This window comes from Indicator indicator, chromosome 36 (assembly GCF_027791375.1).
Source record: "Indicator indicator isolate 239-I01 chromosome 36, UM_Iind_1.1, whole genome shotgun sequence".
Classification (NCBI taxonomy): domain Eukaryota; kingdom Metazoa; phylum Chordata; class Aves; order Piciformes; family Indicatoridae; genus Indicator; species Indicator indicator.
Window position 1 is genome coordinate 3,700,858 of NC_072045.1, and position 19,588 is coordinate 3,720,445.

The 19,588-nt window shown below is 50.8% G+C and overlaps 1 protein-coding gene across 1 annotated transcript in view; it reads right to left on the reverse strand.

The window, feature by feature from the left end:
• MLLT1 (MLLT1 super elongation complex subunit) overlaps positions 1–19,245 on the reverse strand; it is a 33,674-nt gene extending 14,429 nt beyond the window's left edge. The window contains exons 1-4 of the mRNA XM_054396208.1: positions 19,234–19,245; positions 14,656–14,836; positions 9,985–10,067; positions 937–1,080 (exon numbers count right to left, since the gene is read on the reverse strand). Coding sequence (XP_054252183.1) covers positions 937–1,080; positions 9,985–10,067; positions 14,656–14,836; positions 19,234–19,245 — 420 coding nt within the window. The remainder of the gene's footprint in view (positions 1–936; positions 1,081–9,984; positions 10,068–14,655; positions 14,837–19,233) is intronic.
• Between the last annotated feature and the right edge of the window lie 343 nt (positions 19,246–19,588).

A 19,588-nucleotide genomic window follows, 5' to 3' on the forward strand; every position in this document is an offset into this window, starting at 1 on the left:
AACCTGATCTGCTCTAATTTAATGAAAAAAGAAGGCAACAGCAAACCTTGGGGCTCTCCCTTGCCAAGATCCTACCTGAAGGGATCCTCCAGGAAGGCTGCAGAGGGACTTCTCCTAAGGGTGTCTATAGGCCAAGGGGGAATGGTTTGAAGCTGAGGGAGAGCAGGGTTAGACTGGAGCTTAGGAAGAAGTTTTTCAGTCTGAGGGTGGTGAGACTCTGGAGCAGGCTGCCCAGAGGGGCTGTGGATGCCTCCTCCCTGGGGGCGTTCAAGGCCAGGATGGATGAGGAACACTCCTTTAACCAATCACTGCATTTGACTTCCCCAGAAGTAAGATTCCATCCACTGCACCAACCCATCACTTGCTGAGCCTCCTAGAGTTGATTTTCCCCTCCCACACCCATTCCCACTTGATATTCTAACACTTTCCCTTAATTTGTGTTCTCTAAGCCACCAGCAGCCAACCTCAGCTTGAGAGGACACTGAGTGTCTGGGAAGCACTAAGGATTAAGCTTTCCTGTGGCAAAAAATGAATAAGGAACAGAGTAGAAACCTCTTTCTTTCCTTAAGGAAGGTCACAGATAACTGGAACTGCCTGCTGGCCAGTTTGCAGCAGCCACACATCTCCATTTCCTAGGGGGATGTGGGGGGGGGGGAGTTAGTGCTTTGATAGCAATGGTGACATTTAATGGCAAATGAAGTGCCACCAATCACATCAGCAATGCTTTAGTTCTGCTTCAAGTGCCTTCAGTCTCACACACACACCCTGGAGAGGGAAAAAACACCTGGGTCAGCCTTTAGATGAAGGTGGAGAGCTGTGCCTGTAGATAAAAAAGGGAAAAAAAAAAACCCCAAAACACCAAAACCCTGGAGCAACAGGAGATCACTACAGGCTCAAGCAGAAGCTCTTCAGCTCTCCAGAGGCTCTGCCACTTACCCCTCCAGCCTTGATCAGCTTGCGCCTGAACTCCTTGGTGGGGTTGTTGAAGGTCAGCTTCTCACAACGCAGGTGGTTCACAGGGGGGTTGCCCTCCAGATTTAAGAAGAGGTCATATGTGAAACAAACCTTCTTGGGCTCCTCCTGCAAAGGAATAAAAAAAAAAAAAAAAAAAGACTTTTGGGAAAGGGGAAGTAGTTTGGCAAGCACAGGGAGTCAGGGGATCCTGAAAAGCCCAAGTAAACCATGGGAGGGTTGCAGTCAGAGGTTTTTCAGCATGAGATCAGGGGGCTGGAAATTAAACTGTTTGTGCCTGAAGTGCTTGAGGGAGCAGAGTGAGGACCAGCAGCTCAGATGTGGCTTTTTACTGCAAAAGGGCAAGGAGATGACTCCTAATTCATAGAATGTTTGGGGTTGGAGGGGACCCTCCAAGGGCATCTTGCCCAACCCCCCTGCACTCAGCAGGGACAGCTCCAACTGGAGCAGGCTGTCCAGGGCCACATCAAGTCTGGTCTTGAATGTCTCCAGGGATGGGACCTTGACCACCTCCCTGGGCAACCTGTTCCAGTCTCTCCCCACCCTCATTGTGCAGAACTTCCTCCTGATGTCCAGCCTGAATCTCCAGTTCCAAACCACTGCCCCTTGTCCTAACCCCACAGCCCCTTCCCAGCTCTCCTGTAGGTCCCCTTCAGATATTGAAATGCAGCTCTAAGGTCTCCCTGGCGCCCTCTCTCCTCCAGGCTCAACACCCCCAATTCTTTCAGCCTCTCTTGTCTGTCAAAAGCCATTCAAGCCCCCCAAGGAAAGCAGATTCCCCAGCTTTATCCACTGCTCTGTCTTTCCTGTCTCCTTTGGGAAGCAACTGAACTCTTTGGTATCAATATTAAGAGATGCAAAATCCTTTCTTTAGAGAAGCAGCAACTTCTGAACTGGCAGCAGCTCTGTGGCTACTGAGAGAAGATTAAGTGGCAGGGGAGAAGGCAGCCCTGGGTTTGCAAAGCCCCTGTTCAATATGCAGATTGCAGGGGCTGAATGGGAAGAGCTATTCCAGGCTTTTTTCAGCTTTCCAAGGGCACTTTCACTGAAGAAATCCCTGCACATTGAGGGGGAGATCATCTGTGCCTCACTGCTCCCCTTCCACCTGCTGCTCAGGCACAGCAAACACCCAGCACAGAGGGGGAGAAACTTCCTCCTCCTTTAACTCCCTGAACTGCAAATCCTGCACACTGCTTACTACAGCCAGCCACACCACACCTCCTGGGCTTCCCTCTTGTTGGGCATTTCTAGATGAAAATTCAAAATAGAACCAGAGAAAGCCAGGTTAGAAGGGACCTCAAGGATTCACAGAGGCATGGAATGGGTTGGGTTGGAAGGGACCTTCAAGATCATCCAGTTTCAACCTCCTTGCCATGGGCACTTTTCACTGGCCCAGGTTGCTCAAGGCCTCATCCAGCCTGGCCTTGAAGACCTCCAAGGAGAGGGCATCCACAACCTCCCTGGGCAACCTGTTCCACTGTCTCTCCACCCCCACTCTCAAGAATTTCTTCCTCATCTCCCATCTCAAATTTCCCCTCTTCCATTGCCCCTCCCCTATCACCCCCAGCCCTTGTCAAAAGTCCCTCCCCAGTTCTCCTGGAGCCCCTTTCAGGTACTGGAAGGCTGCTCTAAGGTCTCCCTGGAGCCTTCTCCAGGCAGAGCAGCCCCAATTCTCTCAACCTGGGCCTGTAGGGGAGGTTCTCCATCCCTCTGATCACCTCCTGCTCTGAGAGCAACCAGGCAGGTGCCAAAGCAGAGCTCCAAGACCACGAGAAAGCTGCTAACAGCCTTTGCCTGCTTTTGCTAACACATCCCAGACCAATTCATTCTCCTTTGGAAACCAGGGAAAGCATTTCAGAAACAATTCTTAGGCCACATTCAGCTTCCTGTTCATCCTTCATTTAAGTTTATTGGACTTTGAGGGACCCTCTGCAGCTGCTGCTGTAACTCCAGTTGCAAGCACTCACAGGCAGAGCTCACTAATGAGTTGGTTAATGCCAATGCAGGAGGGGGGTCTGCTGGGAGGTGTCCCTGCCCATGGCAGGGGGGTTGCAACTGGATGATCTTGAAGGTCTCTTCCAACCCAACCCATTCTATGAAGTCTCTTTTATCTTGGCTATTCTCCCCCCCTCTTTTTTTTTTTTTTTTATAGAAAGACTCCAAAGCATCAAAGAAGCTCCCACATATTTATTGTACCTCTGGTGATGAGCTTCCACTTGCTGTAAAATTAAGACAGTTTCTCACTGTGAGCTTTCTCCAACTCAGAGATCACAACCACCCTGGGAACCAAGCCCCAGCCTAGTCCCATCACCATTAAAACATCCTTTGTATCAGCTCAGGCCATCAGAAGCATCCCCCCCAAGTGAACAGTTAAGATTACAACACTCCTAAAAGAACCCAGCACACATACACACACACAAAAAAAGAGAAGTCTCAAAGCAAAAAAGCTGCAAATAAACATTCTTGGCTTTACTGCCTTCCCCAACAGCTAAATGATTACAGCTCAAGACACTCTAAACCTTCACCCATCCAGCCCTCCCTCAAAGGTTCTTCCCTCCAAACAACCATCAAGGGGTGGAGAGGGGAAAAAGAAAAAGAGAGAGAAAGCCAAGGAAAAAAAAAAATCTCTCTCAATTAGCCTGGACCTCCACATCCTGCAGCTGTGAAGGGGAAGCCAGACTGAATCCAGACTTCAAAGCCTTTCCAAACAACACCTTGGGATCTCCTCCTGCTTGGAGCTGCAGGAGTGGAGGAGCTTTTGTGCACGCTACAAAATAAATCTGTGAGAGACTGCACCACCACTTGGATTCATGGTATGGGTTGGGGTAGAAGCGACCTTCAAGCTCATCCAGTCCCAACCTCCCTGCCATGGGCAGGGACACTTCCCACCAGCCCAGGTTGTTCAAGACCTCATCCAGCCTGGCCCTGAACATCTCCAGTGGGGGCATCCATGACTTCCCCCTGAGCAGCAGCTGTGTCTGTAGGCTGAGCTTTACCCTTAGGTGATTCTCTGATTCCACCTGAGGATACTCAGGTCCTGATGTCAACAAGACAAAGTGAATCATAGCATGGCAGGGGCTGGAAGGCACCTCCAGAGATCAAGGCAGGGTCACCCAAGGCAGGGTCACCTAGAGAAGGTCACACAGGAACACATCCAGGTGGGTTCTGAATGTCTCCAGAGATGGAGACTCCACCACCTCTCTGGACAGCCTGCTCAAGGGCTCCATCACCCTTACATTACGGAAGTTCCTCCTCAGCTTTAGCAGGAACTGCTGTGGATATTTTGGTGATCTCCAAGGCCAAAGGTTTTTCTAGAGGGCCTTACTACTTCCAAGAAAGGAAGATTTGGGATGGGGGATTCTGACCTCTTTAGAAAGGATAGATGACCTCCATTTCTAACTGGGAGACTCCAACAGAACTCCAGAAGAAAATCTGTCACCATGAGAACACTTGGATGTTGGAATCATCTCCCAGGGGAAGCAGTGGAGTCTCCTCCATTGGACATTTTGAAGACTTAGCTTGCCAGGGTGCTGGGCCAGCTCATGTCATCTCCCTTGTGTCCTAGAAAGGCTGGACCAGGTGATCCTTGAGGTCCTTTCCAACCTGGCACTCAGATCCCACGGCAGGTTGACCATGAGAATTCAGTGCTCAGTTTGGACAGGAAATGGTTAACCTCTCAGGCAGCCAGCTCAGAACTTTGCTTTATCTGTCCCTTAGATCTCACCATGCCAGAGAAGTAAACTCCAAGGGTGTACCACAAAGCCAGGGCCAAGCTTTTATCTGCAGCTGCTGTAAATTGTCCTCACCCAGTGGATCTCCACCTCCAGCTCCCCAAGCTGAGGCCATCTCACTTTATTGTTACTGCCTCCCAGCTTCCTGTCTGCACCTCTGCTGGGACAGACACCCAAGCTGCTTTCTTCTTCCTCTTCTGATCTTCAAAAGTTCTTTCCTGATGAGGGGACTGGAACACCTCTGGGAGAATTGGGGCTTATTTTAGGCTGGGAAAGAGCAGACTGAGAGGGGATCTCATCAGTGCTGATCAATGCTTCAAGGGTGGGTGGGAGGAGGATTCATAAATTGCAGCAAGTTGGAAGGGACCTTCAAAGGTCTTGCCCAACCCCCCCTTGCAGTCAGCAGGGACACCTCCAATGACATCAGGCTGCCCAGGGCCATATCTCATGGGACCAATCTTCTGTCAGGGTGCCCAGGGACAGGACAAGGGGCAACGGGCACAAACAGGAACCCAGGAGGAGAAACTTCTTTGGTGTGAGGGTGCTGGGGGCCTGCAGCAGGCTGCCCAGAGAGGTTGTGGAGTCTCCTTCTCTGCAGAGCTTCCAACCCCCCCTGGCCCTTGTGAACCTGGGCAAGCTACTGTGGGTGATTTCTGGAGGTCCCTTCCAGCCCCTACCATTATCTGATTTTTATCTGAAGTTTCATCTCCACATGAGGCTGGAGGAGCCCTGGAGCAGGCTGCCCAGAGAGGTGGTGGAGTCTCCACCTCTGGAGACATTCCAAGCCCTCCTGGATGCATTCCTTTGTGATCTTCTCTAGGTGACCCTGCCTTGGCAGGGGGGGGGTCAGCCTCAATCTCCAGAGGTCCCTTCCAACCCCTATCATCCTGGGACTCTGTGTGTCTACAGCCTGAGCAGGGCAGCATGGGGTTAAAGCTCTTTTTGGCACTTTTGACTCAGAGGAGAGGCTTTTTTTTTTTTTCCCCCCTCCCTCCCCCCAAAGTCTTTTGTTCAAATTTCCTCGTGGTGGTGTTTTGGAGGCAGGGTGTGCCCTTTGCCACTTACCACAAATCAAAAAGAACTTCACTTGGTGGCATGCTGCAGGGAGCTCATAAATCACTTGGGAGAGAAAGCCATAAACCAAACTTATCTAGGGAAAAAAATCTAGCACACCAAGGAAGCAGCCTCCTGGTTATTCAATAACTCCCAACATCTAACACCACTTCCCCTCTACCAGAGAGCCCCAGCCTGACACAGTCCTTTAGCCCTCACAGGTCCATAAATGACCCCCCCCACACACACACCCCACCCCCCACTCTTTATTCCAGGCTGGTACAACTTGTTTGACTGGTCCTCAGCCCTGCTTCCAGACAGGAGATTGCCAACTGAACAGCCCAAGAGTCATTTCTGGAAGCAATTTTTGGAGGCACCTCCAATACTGCCTCCAGTTCTGGTACCCCCAGCACCAAGAAGGACACAGAGCTGCTGGAGTGAGCCCAGAGCAGGCCACAAAGATGATCCAAGGGCTGGAGCAGCTCTGCCCTGAGCACAGGCTGAGGGAGCTGGGGGTGTGCAGCCTGGAGAAGAGAAGGTTCCAGGGAGACCTCAGAGCTGCCTGCCAGTACCTGAAGGGATCCTGCAGGAAGGCTGCAGAGAGACTTTTGCTGAGGGTGTCTGAGACAGGACGAGAGGGAATGGTTTGAAGCTGAGGCAGAGCAGGGTTAGACTGGAGCTGAGGAAGAAGCTCTCACACCTAGGAATACTGAAGAAGAGGCCAAAATATTTGGGTTTATTTTGAACCTAAAACATAACCCCCCAAAAAAAATTAAAAAAAAAAAAATCCAGCTGATTTCTCTGCTTTCTTTGCTTCTCCTTTTCCCTGATGGAAGGAGCCCAAGTTACACAGATCCATTATGTAAATACCAGAAGCCTTTTATCTCCAGCACTGAAATTGGGAGGTAGGAGCTTTAAAGAGACTTTAATACAACATCTTAGCCATGCTGCATTAATATCAGCTGCCTGACATCAGAACAGCACCAAAGTACAACCAGACCTTTAGCTTTTGTGGAGGGAGGGGGGGAGGATTGATCTCATTTGATTAGGATGCAAACCAAAAAGCTGTCAAGAGGATGAACAGCAAAACCCTACCTGTCCTTACAGCATCCACCACCATAAAGAGATGGATCTGGAGACAAAGAGGCTGTGACTAAAGTCTCAAGATTGTTGAAATGGAGTGGGGGGGGAGCAGAGGGAGGAGAAGGAAGGGAAGAGCAGCAGAGAAACAGCAACCCATTTATTGTACCCCGGGTTGTATTGATTGGAGCTCCACGGAGCTGCTAGCAGCAGCCCTCCTTACAGGAAGGAACACAAAGGACTGGGAAATAAAAATAGCACACTAACATTTGCAGCCCAACAAGCCCAAATCATCCACTGGCATTAGTCAAGAGGGCTTTCAAAAGCTTCAGCATTCCACCTCCTGAGCCCCTGGCAGTTGTTTTTCAGGTTCAGTTACAGAGGAGAAGGCTCCAGCAAGCCACCAGCATCCAAGTGGGGCTATGGAGGCAGGCTGAAAGAACTGGGGGTGCAGAAGAGAAGGCTCCAGGGAGACCTTGGAGCTGCATTTCAGTAGCAGGAAGGCTGGGGAGGGACTGTTTAGAAGAGTCTGTGGAGACAGGATGAGGGGCAATGGCTTTGAGCTGGGAGACAGGAGGCAGACTGGAGGTGAGGAAGATATTCTTGACAGTTAGGGTGGGGAGACACTGGAAGGCCACTCTAAGGTCTCCCCAGAGCTTTTAGGAACAATTTCTTCCCTCAAAAGGGCTGTCAAGCCCTGGCCCAGGCTGCTCAGGGCAACGGTGGGAGTCTCCATCCCTGGAGGGGCTTCAAAGCCATGGAGATGTGGTGCTGAGGGCTGTGGTTTAGTCGTGCCCTGGCAGTGCTGGGTTAAAGGCTGGACTGGCTGAATCTTGAAGGTCTCTTCCAACCCAGATGCTTCCAAGATTCTATTCTATGTTCAAAGAGAACAGCCTCTTGCCTCTTATTTAATCCTCTGCTGACACATCTCTGTCTGCCAGAAAGGCACTAAAAGCCTCAGCAGGGCTCACAGCACCAACTGTGCCACTCCAAACAGCCAACAGCAGGAAGAGGCTACCCCAGCACAAGGGGTTAATGGGCAGCTTGGTGCCCAGTTGCCTAAGAAAATATCCCTGCTGAAGTTCATTAAAACCATTCTTAAGCCACTCTCAGTCAAATTGTTGCTAGCAGTGCTCAGCCCTGTGGTTCCTTAGCCAAAGCAAAGAGTACCCTGGCTCTGACCACTGCTATTTATCATCCTGCTAACAAATTAGAGCAGGGAAAGGAAACAGCTCAGAAAGGAGGCTTCAGCTGTGGAAAAAACAACTTTCAGCCAACCATGGCAAAGCTCAACCTCTACAGCTTAGTTCACTGTTTAAATCCCTTCTCTTCTCACCTAAACATGCAGCAATAAAAAAAAAGATCCCAAAGCCTCTGCAACTCCTGGGTTCAACTCAGAGGATCAACAAAAACCTGCTAGAATGTGGGGAGCGGATGGCCAAAAAGAGCCACCCAGCTCCTTTGCCCAGCCACCTACAAACAGCATTTGCCACCCAATCCCAGAACCAACCTGTTCAGAAGGAACCTGCTGAGTTCCAGTTTGTGCCCCCTGCCCCTTGCCCTGTCCCTGGGCACCACTGAGAAGAGTCTGGCCCCAGTCCCTTACCCTCCACCTTTTAGCTCTGTCTGAGCATTGCTCAGCTCCCCTCTGGGGCTGCTCTTCTCCAGGCTCTCAGCCCCAGGGCTCTCAGCCTTTGCTCCTCACAGAGCTGCTCCAGGCCCCTCAGCAGCTTTGTAGCCTCCACTGGACTCTCTCCTTCCACTCCACCTTCCTGGCAACAATCACAGCTCACTTCAAGGCAACTCCATCAGCAGGCAGAGGAGCCAAACTCTTCATGTCAGGCACCTTCTAAGCTTCCAGCACTCCTAAGCACCAAGCTTAACTTCCAACCATGCAGAGACCTTAGAGCTGCATTTCAATATCTGAAGGGGACCTACAGGAAGGCTGGGGAGTGGCTGTTGAGAAGGGCCTGTGGGGATAGGACCAGGGACAGTGGTTTGAAACTGGAGCAGGGCAGGTTTAGGTTAGACACCAGGAGGAAGTTCTGCACAGTGAGGGTGGGGAGAGACTGGAACAGGTTGCCCAGGGAGGTGCTTGAGGCTCCATCCCTGGAGACATTCAAGATCAGAATTGATGTGGCCCTGGACAGCCTGCACCAGTTGGAGATGTCCCTGCTGAGTGCAGGGGGGTTGGACAAGATGCCCTTGGAAGATCCCTTCCAACCTGATGCAATCTATGAATCTGGAACAGGTGATGCTTGGAGGACTGAAGGGGCTGAGGTTGCCAACACATCCACAGTGACAAGTTTAGTTTCTCTAGGTTCCCTCTTGGGCTTAAAAAGCAGAATGGGACTTTTTTTTTTTTTCCTTCCGTATTTAAGCAGTAATCAAAACCAGAAAGATTCAATGTTCAACAAAAACAATTTAACTGAAACCAAGTTCACAGGCCCAGAAGTGCCCAGAGCCCTGTTTTCATAACCTGCAGCATGTGACCTCTGTGGGAAGACTTCAAACAAGCAAGAAAGCCCAAATTTTGCCTTTCAAGAGGCTTGTTGGCAACAAAACATCAAAATATTTAGTGTTTTCTTGGTTTTATTTGGAAGAGGACTGAAGCAGAACAACAACATTTTGAACACAGCTGTTGAATGCTGTTTTGGTTTGGGCCTGGGTAAATTTGATACTCCAAAACCTGGCTAAATCTGATACCTGTCTAGATAATTTGATTGCAAATAAAATGAATTTTTTCCCCCATCTCTTGCCAGTCACAGAATTTCCAAATGTTTCTCAAAAAAAATCACTGCTTCTATTCATTTACTTCTCAATGTGTGCAGAGTCAAACTGCTTTTGGGTTCTCCAGACAATCTCTGTTTGAATCTCCAGGCCCATCACACTGTCCTGGGATCACCTTTCAATACAATTCTCATTTCTGCCAGGAAAAAAAAAAAAGAAATTAAGAAAAAAAAAATAAGGCAGCTTTCTTTTGAAGTTCTGGCAGGAAGCTTCCAGCTCCCCAGTTACATTTCTCTTTATTAGACTAATAAAAACCACACACATAAAGCAGTCACAGCATCTCAAGTCCTTCTGTCAGGCACTTTCAGGCTCTGGGACAGCTCAGAAACAATTAAAAAGAGCAGAAATCAGATTCTACCTTATTTTTGAAGTGCACTTCAATGGGCATGATGAAGCCTGCGTAGCCAGACTCCTCCACCTTGTAAGGGGGCTCCTTGCACACTGAAAAGAGAACACAAGAAAGGTTAAAGGTGGCCCAGAACTCAGCCAAAAAGGAGTTGCAAGGTGAGGAATGTGTCTCTGACAGCTTGGGATGCACTTAAAAGCCTTGGTCTTTGTGGGAAAAGCAGAGGAAGGTGGTGGTCCCAGGCTTAGTTAAGAACATGGAAATCTGTTCTGAGCTCCTCCCATGGAGAGGAGACAGAAAGCACTGCAGGCCAGAGTCCCTGGGAGCTGGTTGTGCAGTGAGATCTGGAGCCCATTGCTGTGCTGTTCCACACACTGCCAGTCAAAGCTGTCTGCAAAACAAGGTGGGAGCTGCAACAGTACAGGAAGGTAACATTCACTGTGGTGGCCACCAAGGACCATTCCAGGTGAGTGGAGTTTGGTTTCATAGGATCAAGGAATGGGTTGGGTTGGAAGGGACCTCAGAGATCAGCTACTCCACCCCCCCTGCCATGGGCAGGGACACTTCTCAGCTAGACTCAGCTGCTCAAGGCCTCATCCCACCTGATCTTGAACACCTCCAGGGAGGAGGCATCCACAGCCTCCCTTGGAAACCTATTCCAGAGTCTCACCACCCTCAGACTGAAGGACTTCTTCCTAAGATCCAGTCCTTTGAGAGTCTGCTGCAATGCTCAAGGGCCACACCAGAGGCTGCTTCAGCCAGGTGTTGAAGCAGAGCTGAAGGGCAGGTCCCTGCTGCTGTTCATCTCATGTACAAGGAAGCAGAGGAAGGTGAAGCACTCTGCTGCTGAGGGCAGGGTGCTGCTAGCTGCTGACACATCCACCACCAAAGTTCATTGCTTCTAAGAAATTCATCTGCATGCTTCCTGCCTCAGCTCCTCCTGTCCCACTCCCTGTGCTGTCTGCATGCTGCTGAATCCTTCCTGTCACACTGTGTCTCAGTATGGTGCCAGCCCACTCAGGGGGCTCTACGATCCTTTCTTTGGCCATGCCATAGCTCTACAGAGCAGATGCCAGAAGAAATAGGAGACCAACACAGGTATTTGACCAGCAGGATGAGAGAGGGGATTCTGCTCCTCTGAGACCCCACCTGAAGTGCAGTTCTGGTGCTCCCAGCACAAGAAGGGCATAGAACTGTTGGAGAGGGTCCAGAGGAGGCCACGAAGATGATCAGAAGGCTGGAGAACCTCCCCTGTGGGGACAGGCTGGGAGAGTTGGGGCTGTTCAGCCTGGAGAAGACAAGGCTCCAGGGAGAGCTTGGAGCTACGTTTCAATATCTGAAGAAGACCTACAGGAAGGTTGGGGAGGGGCTGCTCAGAAGGGTCTGTGGGGATAGGACAAGGGGCAATGACTTTGAGCTGGAAGAAGAGATTGAGACTGGAGATGAGGAAGAAATTCTTGAGAGTGAGTGTGGAGAGAGACTGGAACAGGTTGCCCAGGGAGGTTGTGGCTGCCCCCTCCCTGGAGGTGTTCAGGGCCAGGCTGGATGAGACCTTAAGCAACCTGAGCTGGTGGGAGGTGTCCCTGCCCATGGCCTTTAAGGTCTCCCTTCCAACCCAAGCCATTCCATGATTCTAATACTCTCCCTCTTGGGAGCTGGATGCACTTGTGTGTAATTTCTGCCCTACAATCTATGTAAATAAAGTCAATTAAGTAATTAAGGGGAATTCAGTGCAAATCTTTCTGCTTTCTCTAAAGAATTCTGAGTGATTAAAATGATGAAACAGTTCCTCACACCTCAAAAGCAGACAAATTAATTCCCTTTCATGCAGATGTATTATCTGCAGCTCCACACAATTCTCCCATCATTAAGGTGTTAGGAAGCAGCACTCCAAATCCGACTGGGGAACAGAAAGAGCCTCTAAAAATAAGCAAAACCTTTAGATCTGCTTTAATTTCAACTTGATGGAAGAACTCTTTCATTCAGGGGGAAAAGCCCCACACCAAAGCACAGTTCCAACGTGGCAGCAAGAACCTGAGGGCTTTCTCCAAGGAGCTTTTGTTCCTCTGCTGCTTTCTTCAAACAAGTCAAATCACCACACAAGCAACCTGCTGGCACCATGCCACAGTCCCTTCACCACGAGGTCCTGCTCCAAGAAACAGCAAACCAGTTGAGGAAATTCCCTCAGAGCAATCTAGGATTAGTCTGCATGTGCCACACTGTTTATGTCCTACCTTTGGTCAAACCAAGCTGGCTGAGGGAACTGGGGTGGTTCAGCCTGGAGAAAAGGAAGCTGAGGGAAGACTTTCTGACTCTCTACAGCTCCCTGACAGGAGGCTGGAGCCAGGTGGGGGTTGGATTCTTCTCCCAAGGAACAAGCAACAGGGCAAGAGGGAGTGGCTTGAAGGGATCCTGCAGGAAGGCTGCAGAAGGATTTTTCCTGAGGGTGTCTAGAGACAGGACAAGGGGAAAGGGTTTGAAGCTAAGGGAGAACAGGGTTGGAGTGGAACTGAGGAAGAAGCTCTTCAATATGAGAGTGGTGAGACTCTGGAATAGGTTTCCCAGGGAGGTTGTGGATGCTTTCTCCCTAGGGGTGCTCAAGGCCAGGCAGGATGAGGCCTTGAGCAGCTGAGTCTAGCTGAGAGGTGTCCCTGCCTGTGGTGGAGAGGTTGGAGTAGCTGAGCTCTGAGGTCTCCTCCAACCTGAGCCATTCTAGGATGCTATGAAACACCCAGTGCAGAGGGCAAGCCTCCAGCACCCTGTGTGCCCAGCAGCCTTCCAAGGATGCACATTCAGAAGTCATTTCCAGCAATGTTCCTCAGCAGCCAGCCCCAATCCTAAGAGCACAGAAGAGGAAGACTGCAGATGCAGTTACACCATCTGAAAGAGATCTAAGTCTGAGCTGCTTCTGAAAAGGGCAATTCCTGCACCTCCACCTCAACCATGTGTCCTGCTCCCTCTGCCAACAATAAGGTTCATGTTGCTGCTCAGGCAGAAAGAGCAAAGAACAGATCCAGCAGAAAATAACCTTCCAACTGGAAAGCTCTCCCCAGCTGTGCTTGCAGCTGTATGCAGAGCTGGAACACACAGCCAGGGGCATCATGGTATCTGCTGGGTCTAATGCCACCTGAACTGGCACTTGAGGCTGGAATTGGTTGAGGTTGAAGGGACCTCTAAAGCTCACCCAGTCCAACCCCCTGCACTCAGCAGGGACATCCCCAACCAGAGCAGGTTGCTCAGAGCCACAATCAACCTGACCTGAAATGGTTCAGGGATGGGGCAGCTCCCACCTCTCTGGGCAACCTGGGACAGGATCTTCCCACCCTCGGTGTCAAACATTTCTCCCTTCTTTCCAGCCTGAATCTCCCTCTTTCAGTTTCAAACCATCCCCCCTTGTCCTGTCCCAACAGGCCCTGCTCAATAGTCTGTCCCCAGCTTTCTTCTCTGTCCCTTCAAGCACTGAAAGGCCAACAGAAGGTCTTCCTGGAACCTTCCCTTCTCCAGGCTGAACAAACCCAATTCTCTCAGCCTGGCCTCAAAGCAGAGGGCTTCCAGCCCTCCCATCACTGCCATGGCCTCCTTTGGCCCTGCTCCAACAGGTCCATGTCCCCGTGCTATGCACCCCCCACCTTTCCAGGCAAGCTGGGTCAATGTCTCACCAGCCTTGCAGGAATCCTGATGGCTCCTTAATGACCAATGTAAAGCCTCCAGGCTCCAGCTCCTCAGCCAGGCAGGTACTCAAGCAGCTCTCACTGATCCCAGAGTTCCAGCTTGCCTTGGTGAATACCAACAAATCCAACCCATGGTTCCCCTTTTGTAACCTGAATTATGTTCTGCTGTCACTCTCTTGACAAGCTAAACATTACTAATGCTTAAATAAGAGGAGAAAGCACTTCACCTCCAGCCCTTTCATCAGAAGCAAGGTCCCATTCTCCCTGACCTTCCTCAGACAAAGACAGTGAAGGTCAGAGCTGAAGTGCAGGCAATGGACATTTTGCTTCTCTTTAAGAAGGTATTTTACAGGAAAGTGGCAGTTCAAGACAACCCTGACTCCCACAAAGCTCTTCCATACCCACAAGATCTCAATCTGAAGAGGGTACAGAAAGCTCATAAGCTGGAAAGGGTTCAGCAAAGGGCTACAAAGATGCTGAGGGGATTGGAACATCTCCCTTGTCAGTTAACACTGAGACAATTGGGGCTTTTTAGGCTGGGAAAGAGCAGCCTGAAGGAGGATCTTGTCACTCCAAGGGTGGGTGGCAAAAGGATTCACAGGTTAGAAGAGACCCTCAAAGGCTATTTTCTCCAACTCCCCTGCAGGCAGCAGGGACCCCTCCAACTCGATCAGGCTGCCCAAGGCCACATCTCATGGGGACAGTCTTTTGTCAGCAGTGCCCTGTGACAGCACAAGGGGCAACTGGCACAAACTTGACCATCAGAAGCTCCATCTAAACATGAGGAAGAACTTCTTTAATGTAAGGCTGCTGAAGCCCTGGAGCAGGCTGCCCAGAGAGGTGATGAAACCTCCATCTCTGGAGACATCCAACCCCCACCTGGACGTGTTCCTGTGCAGCCTTCTCGAGGTGTCCCTGCTTTGGCAAGGGGCTGGGGCGGGGTGGGGTGGGGGTTGGACTTGATCTCCAGAGGTCCCTTCTGGGATAACTGCACCTTGCAAAGCATACTCACCACGTTTGGGCTTTGGGAAGCTCTCATGCAGCCTGAAGACCACCCTCTCCACAAAGTGCTGGATGTCACACTGCTCCGGGCCGCGGACAAACACCATCCAGTCATGAGTGAAGCCTTCAGTGGTTGGCTTCTTCCTCAGTTGGGCTCGGTGCCCCAGCTCCAGTTTGACTTGAACTGTGCACTGTGGTTAAGACAGAGGTAAAACCATCAGGCAAAACCAAAAAGAAAATCAAACAGCTTCCCCTGAGCCCCCACACACACTGAGAGAAGCTGCTGGATCACACTAGGGGAGGAACACAAAAGCCTCCTTAGAGAGATGAGCTTCATCCTGCAAATTCTGTGCTGTCAACAGAAAAGGTGCAATAAAAATAGCTCCTAGCACCACTCCATACCTATTTTCTTCCTAATATTAGCAGAGGAAACAGCTTTAGAAGAGGGATAAGGTTTATCTGCCTGGCTTCTCACCCCTATTGTCAAGCAAAGTCCTTATTGTGGAATCTTTATTTCTAGAAAGCGTCAGAGGCAGAACTTGATGTTCACAGCTTCCAGGATTCACAGCACTGACAGAAAACTGATCTTAAAGTAAGAAAAATCAGAGCAGGAATTGGTGCGTTATGGTATTTTCAGTTCCAAAGGAGGGTCCTGGAGATGATCAGAGGACTGGAGCAAGTCTCCTATGGGGACAGGCTGGGAGAGTTTGGACTGTTCAGCCTGGAGAAGAGAAGGCTCCAGGCAGACCTTAGAGCAGACTTTCAGTACATGAAAGGGGCTCCAGGAGAGCTGGGGAGGGACTTTTGACAAGGGCTGGGAGTGACAGGTCGAGGGACAATGGCTTGAGAGGGGAGACTGAGACTGCAGATGAGGAAGAAATTCTTGACAGTGAAGGTGGAGAAACACTGGAATGGGTTGCCCAGGGAGGTTGTGGATGCCTCCTGCCTGGAGGTGTTCAAGGCCAGGTTGGATGAGGCCTTGAGCAACCTGGGCTGGTGGGAGGTGTCCCTGCCCATGGCAAGTGGGTTGGAACTGAATGATCTTGAAGGTTCCTTCCAACCCAAACTATTCCACAGATCTATGAAATTCCTACAAGCAGCCTTTGCTCCTCCAGCACTTCCCAGTTGTAAGCAGTTTCCAGCTCAAGGACTGATCAAGCTCGCCCCCAATTTTCTTTTCCAGCTCCGTTCCCAAAACAAATCAGCTCCAAGGGTAGAATCCATTCTATAAATCTATGAACATGTAAAACCACTGGAACAAATCTCTGATGCTCTTTCTATTATTTTAGGTATATTCCATTAACACATTTCCAAAGCTCAGCTCACCACAGAGCATTCCTGCACAACACCCAACTCTACAATGACCCAAATCTGCTTTGCACTCCCGAATCCTCCTTTAATCACCGAGGAGCAGGGGAAGGTGCATTCAATGCTTCACTCAAAGCCCCCAAAATCCCATTAAATGTCTTCAAACCCATCTTAAATTAATTGTGAAGCTCCACATATCGTGGGGGCTTCACAGTCAGGAGGAAGCAAATGGCTTGAACAGATGTAACAGAGGAAAGGCAAACGTGATTCAGGCACGAGCTGGAGCAGGAAAAACCTTAGGGCAGGATTTGTAAAGGAGGAGTAAGACTGAAGGTATCAGACTACTCACTGCTTTGGTGCACAGATGTTACACAAACCACACCAGCAGCAACCTCAAACCCATCAAATTCCAGCTTTGGCAACTGGAAGCTTATAAAAAAGGGGCAGGTTTTAGTCCTTACCCTCTGCTTCACCTAAGACCTGAAAATTAAGTATCTGTTTTTTTCTGGGAGTTCTCAGTTACCATTGGGAGAGGAAATGGTTTATCATTATCAGTAGTACAGGTGGCCACAGAGATAAACTGAGGGCATGATCCAGTACCTGAAAGGGGACCATGAGAAAGCCAGGAAGGGACCTGTGACAAGGGCTGGGAGTGACAGGACGAGGGGCAATGACTTTGAGCTGGGAGAGGGGAGACTGAGAGTGCAGATGAGGAAGAAATTCTTGACAATGAGGGTGGGGAGACATGGAAACAGGTTGCCCAGGGAGGTTGTAGCTGCCCCCCTCCCTGGAGGAGTTCAAGGCTTTGAGCAACCTGGGCTAGTGGAAAGTCCCTGCCCATGGCAGGGGGTTGGAACCAGATGATCCTTAAGGCCCCTTCCAACCCAAACCATTCTATGAATGCAAGATGTTAGACAATAAACATGGCAAGAGAAAGCTCCCTGAGCTCTAGGAAAAGCATTATCCTACTTTTCCCACCATGATTGAGGCTTGAAAAAAGAAATATTCTGCACACCCCACCTGGCATTTGATGGGAATGGGATTCTCAGAGCGTGGTTAATACTTTCTGAGACAGCCTAAGTCACTCCAGCTCTGTATTCTTTCCTTTGTAAAAAGATCACACAGGAGGTCTGCAGAGCACCAGGCATCAAAGCTCGACCTCCCAAATTGCAGTCCGGTTCTAATTTCCACTCTAAGCCTTAACTCACTCTTTCAGGCAGTTTATCTGCACAGCAAAATACCTTCAGCTGCCATCCAGCACAGCAATACCAAGACTCAGGGACAAACTCATCTCGTGGCACTTCAGGACATGGTTTAATGGCTGTAGTGGTCTTAGGTTGAAGGTTAGACTTGATGATCTTAAAGGTTTCTTCCAATTGAAACAATTCTGATTCATTAATTGCCTCACCAGCACTACAACATCTCTTTAAGTCACCTTCTTCTGCACATTCTCTTGGCAGGTCATTTTTTACCCCATTCTGTGCTTTTTAGGGATTAGCTACAGCAGCTCCATCTCGCTTCTGAGCTAAGAACGAAGGTTCACAGCCGGTCTGCTCTTTCATCTAAGGAATAAGGGCATGGGGTGTTTCCCTCAAAGCACAGCATCTCTCCTTCAGGGGAAGAGCATTTGGCACATGCTTTAATGGCCATGGTGGGTTTAGGTTGATAGTTGGACTTGATGATCTTGGAGATCATTTCCAACCAAAACAATGGCAGCAGATGCTGTGGAGAGCATTTGCCTGAACCTTAGGCTCACAGGAGAGTGTCTGCCTAAACCTTAAGCTCACAGAAGAGTATGAGCCTGAACCCTGAGCTCACAGAAGAGCATCTGCCTAAACCCTGAGCTCACACAGGAGGGTGCTCCCAGCCCTGCTCTAGCTGGGATACTTCCCACAGCGTTCACAGAAGCATTGCCAGCCAGCCAGCCAGCCTGTTCCCTGCAGGCTCACGTTATCGATTCCATCATTACCCTTTAAAACCTGCTACTGTTGCCAGTTACTACCCTTCTCCAGAGAAGCTCAAACGACTCTCAAGTCGACAGAATTATTTTTTTTTTCTTTGCCTTTGGAGTTGGAAACGGCTGAGAAATTTTAGCTGAGGAACAGATGGGGACTATGTGGATGAGAAGAAAATTCAACAGCAAAAGAGAAGTGTTTGAACTGAGAGGGAAAGTTGTGCTTTGCTACACTCCTCACATACCACTCCAATTAACAATCACTACAAATTAAGCCAGAAGTTGAAACACATTTGAAAATAAACCTCTCCCAACATCACCAGCATCCAAAGTTGCTCCATTGAAAATGGAAGGGTTTGGGTTATTCTTAATTTCTTTTTTTTTTTTCCTTCCCCCCACTCCCCCCCCCGCCCCCCCGTCTCCACCTTCCCCCCAACCCAAAGCATGTCTCTCAACAAAGGGAAATCAGGATCCTATTCAAACAATTTGTAGCAATACAAAGAAGTCTGCTTTTCAACTTCTCAATAAACATTCTGAAGGCTGCTCTGCTTTTTTTTTTCCTTTTCTTTTTTTTTTTTTTCGTTTCGTTTGATGTGCTAATTGCCTCGAAAGCCAGAAGCAGTTTCCATCCGCTCTCCCTACGGCTGATTATTCACGCAGAGGCTAGCGGGGCTCAGCCTGCTGCACCTCACAGCCTCGGAGCTAACCTGTTAGCAGCCCTCACCCGCACACAATAGGCCTGAGCCAGCCCCCGCTCTGGATCACCTCAGGTAAACTTCCAGCATCCATCCCCGCCCGCTGCAGCACCGCAGCCGCCCGGCCGCTAACAGGAGGCTTCCCTCCGCCTCCCCGGAGCGGTAATAACTCTCCCGGTGGCATTAACCCTTTACACGACGGCTGATGGGGATAAGGGGGGGTAAGGAACGTCGGCACCACCCCTCCCCGTAAATAAGCCCGGGCAGGAATTTGCGGGAAATGCTGCTGCCACCCCCCACCGCGGGCGAGGCTGCAGCGCGGCCGCCCATGAAGGGGCGAGGACTGAGAAACCTCTCCCCACCCCCCCAAAAAAAGGGGTATGGGGAGGGGGTGTTGCCTCCTCGATTGGGGAGGCGATGCCTCCAACATCACCGGGAGGAACCAAACCGTCCCTTCACCAGGAGCGGGGTGGCCTCCTCCGCCGGTGCAGGATCCCCCTCCTCCGGTGCAGGACCCCCTCCTCCGGTGCAGTGGGGGGCGCGCAGCTCCCCCACGCGTGTCTTCCTGGCTACAGGGCTTGTACCGAGAGATCCCACCCCCACGGCGATGCGGAGGGGCCGCTCCCCTCACCTGATTGTCCATGGCTGGGTGCAGTGCCGCGGGCCCCGCTCGCTCGCTCGTTCTCTCTCTCCCGCCGCGGCGGTTTCGCTAGCCGGTCGGCGGGGGGGGGCCTCTTCCCCCCCCTTTTTCTTCCCCCCCCCCTCTAGGAGCGAAGTCGCTGCTGGTCCCCCCCCACCCCCCTCCCCGCCGCCTCGGCCGCCGCAGCCGCCTCCTCGGTCGCGGCCCCTCACGGCCCCGCCGCCGCCGCTCGCCTCATTGTGTGTCACTCACAGGCAGCAGCCCCGCCACCCCCCCGGCGCCCGCCCCGCGGAACCGGAATCCGACGCCAGGAGAGAGGCACCCGCCCGCCGCCAATAGCGGCGCC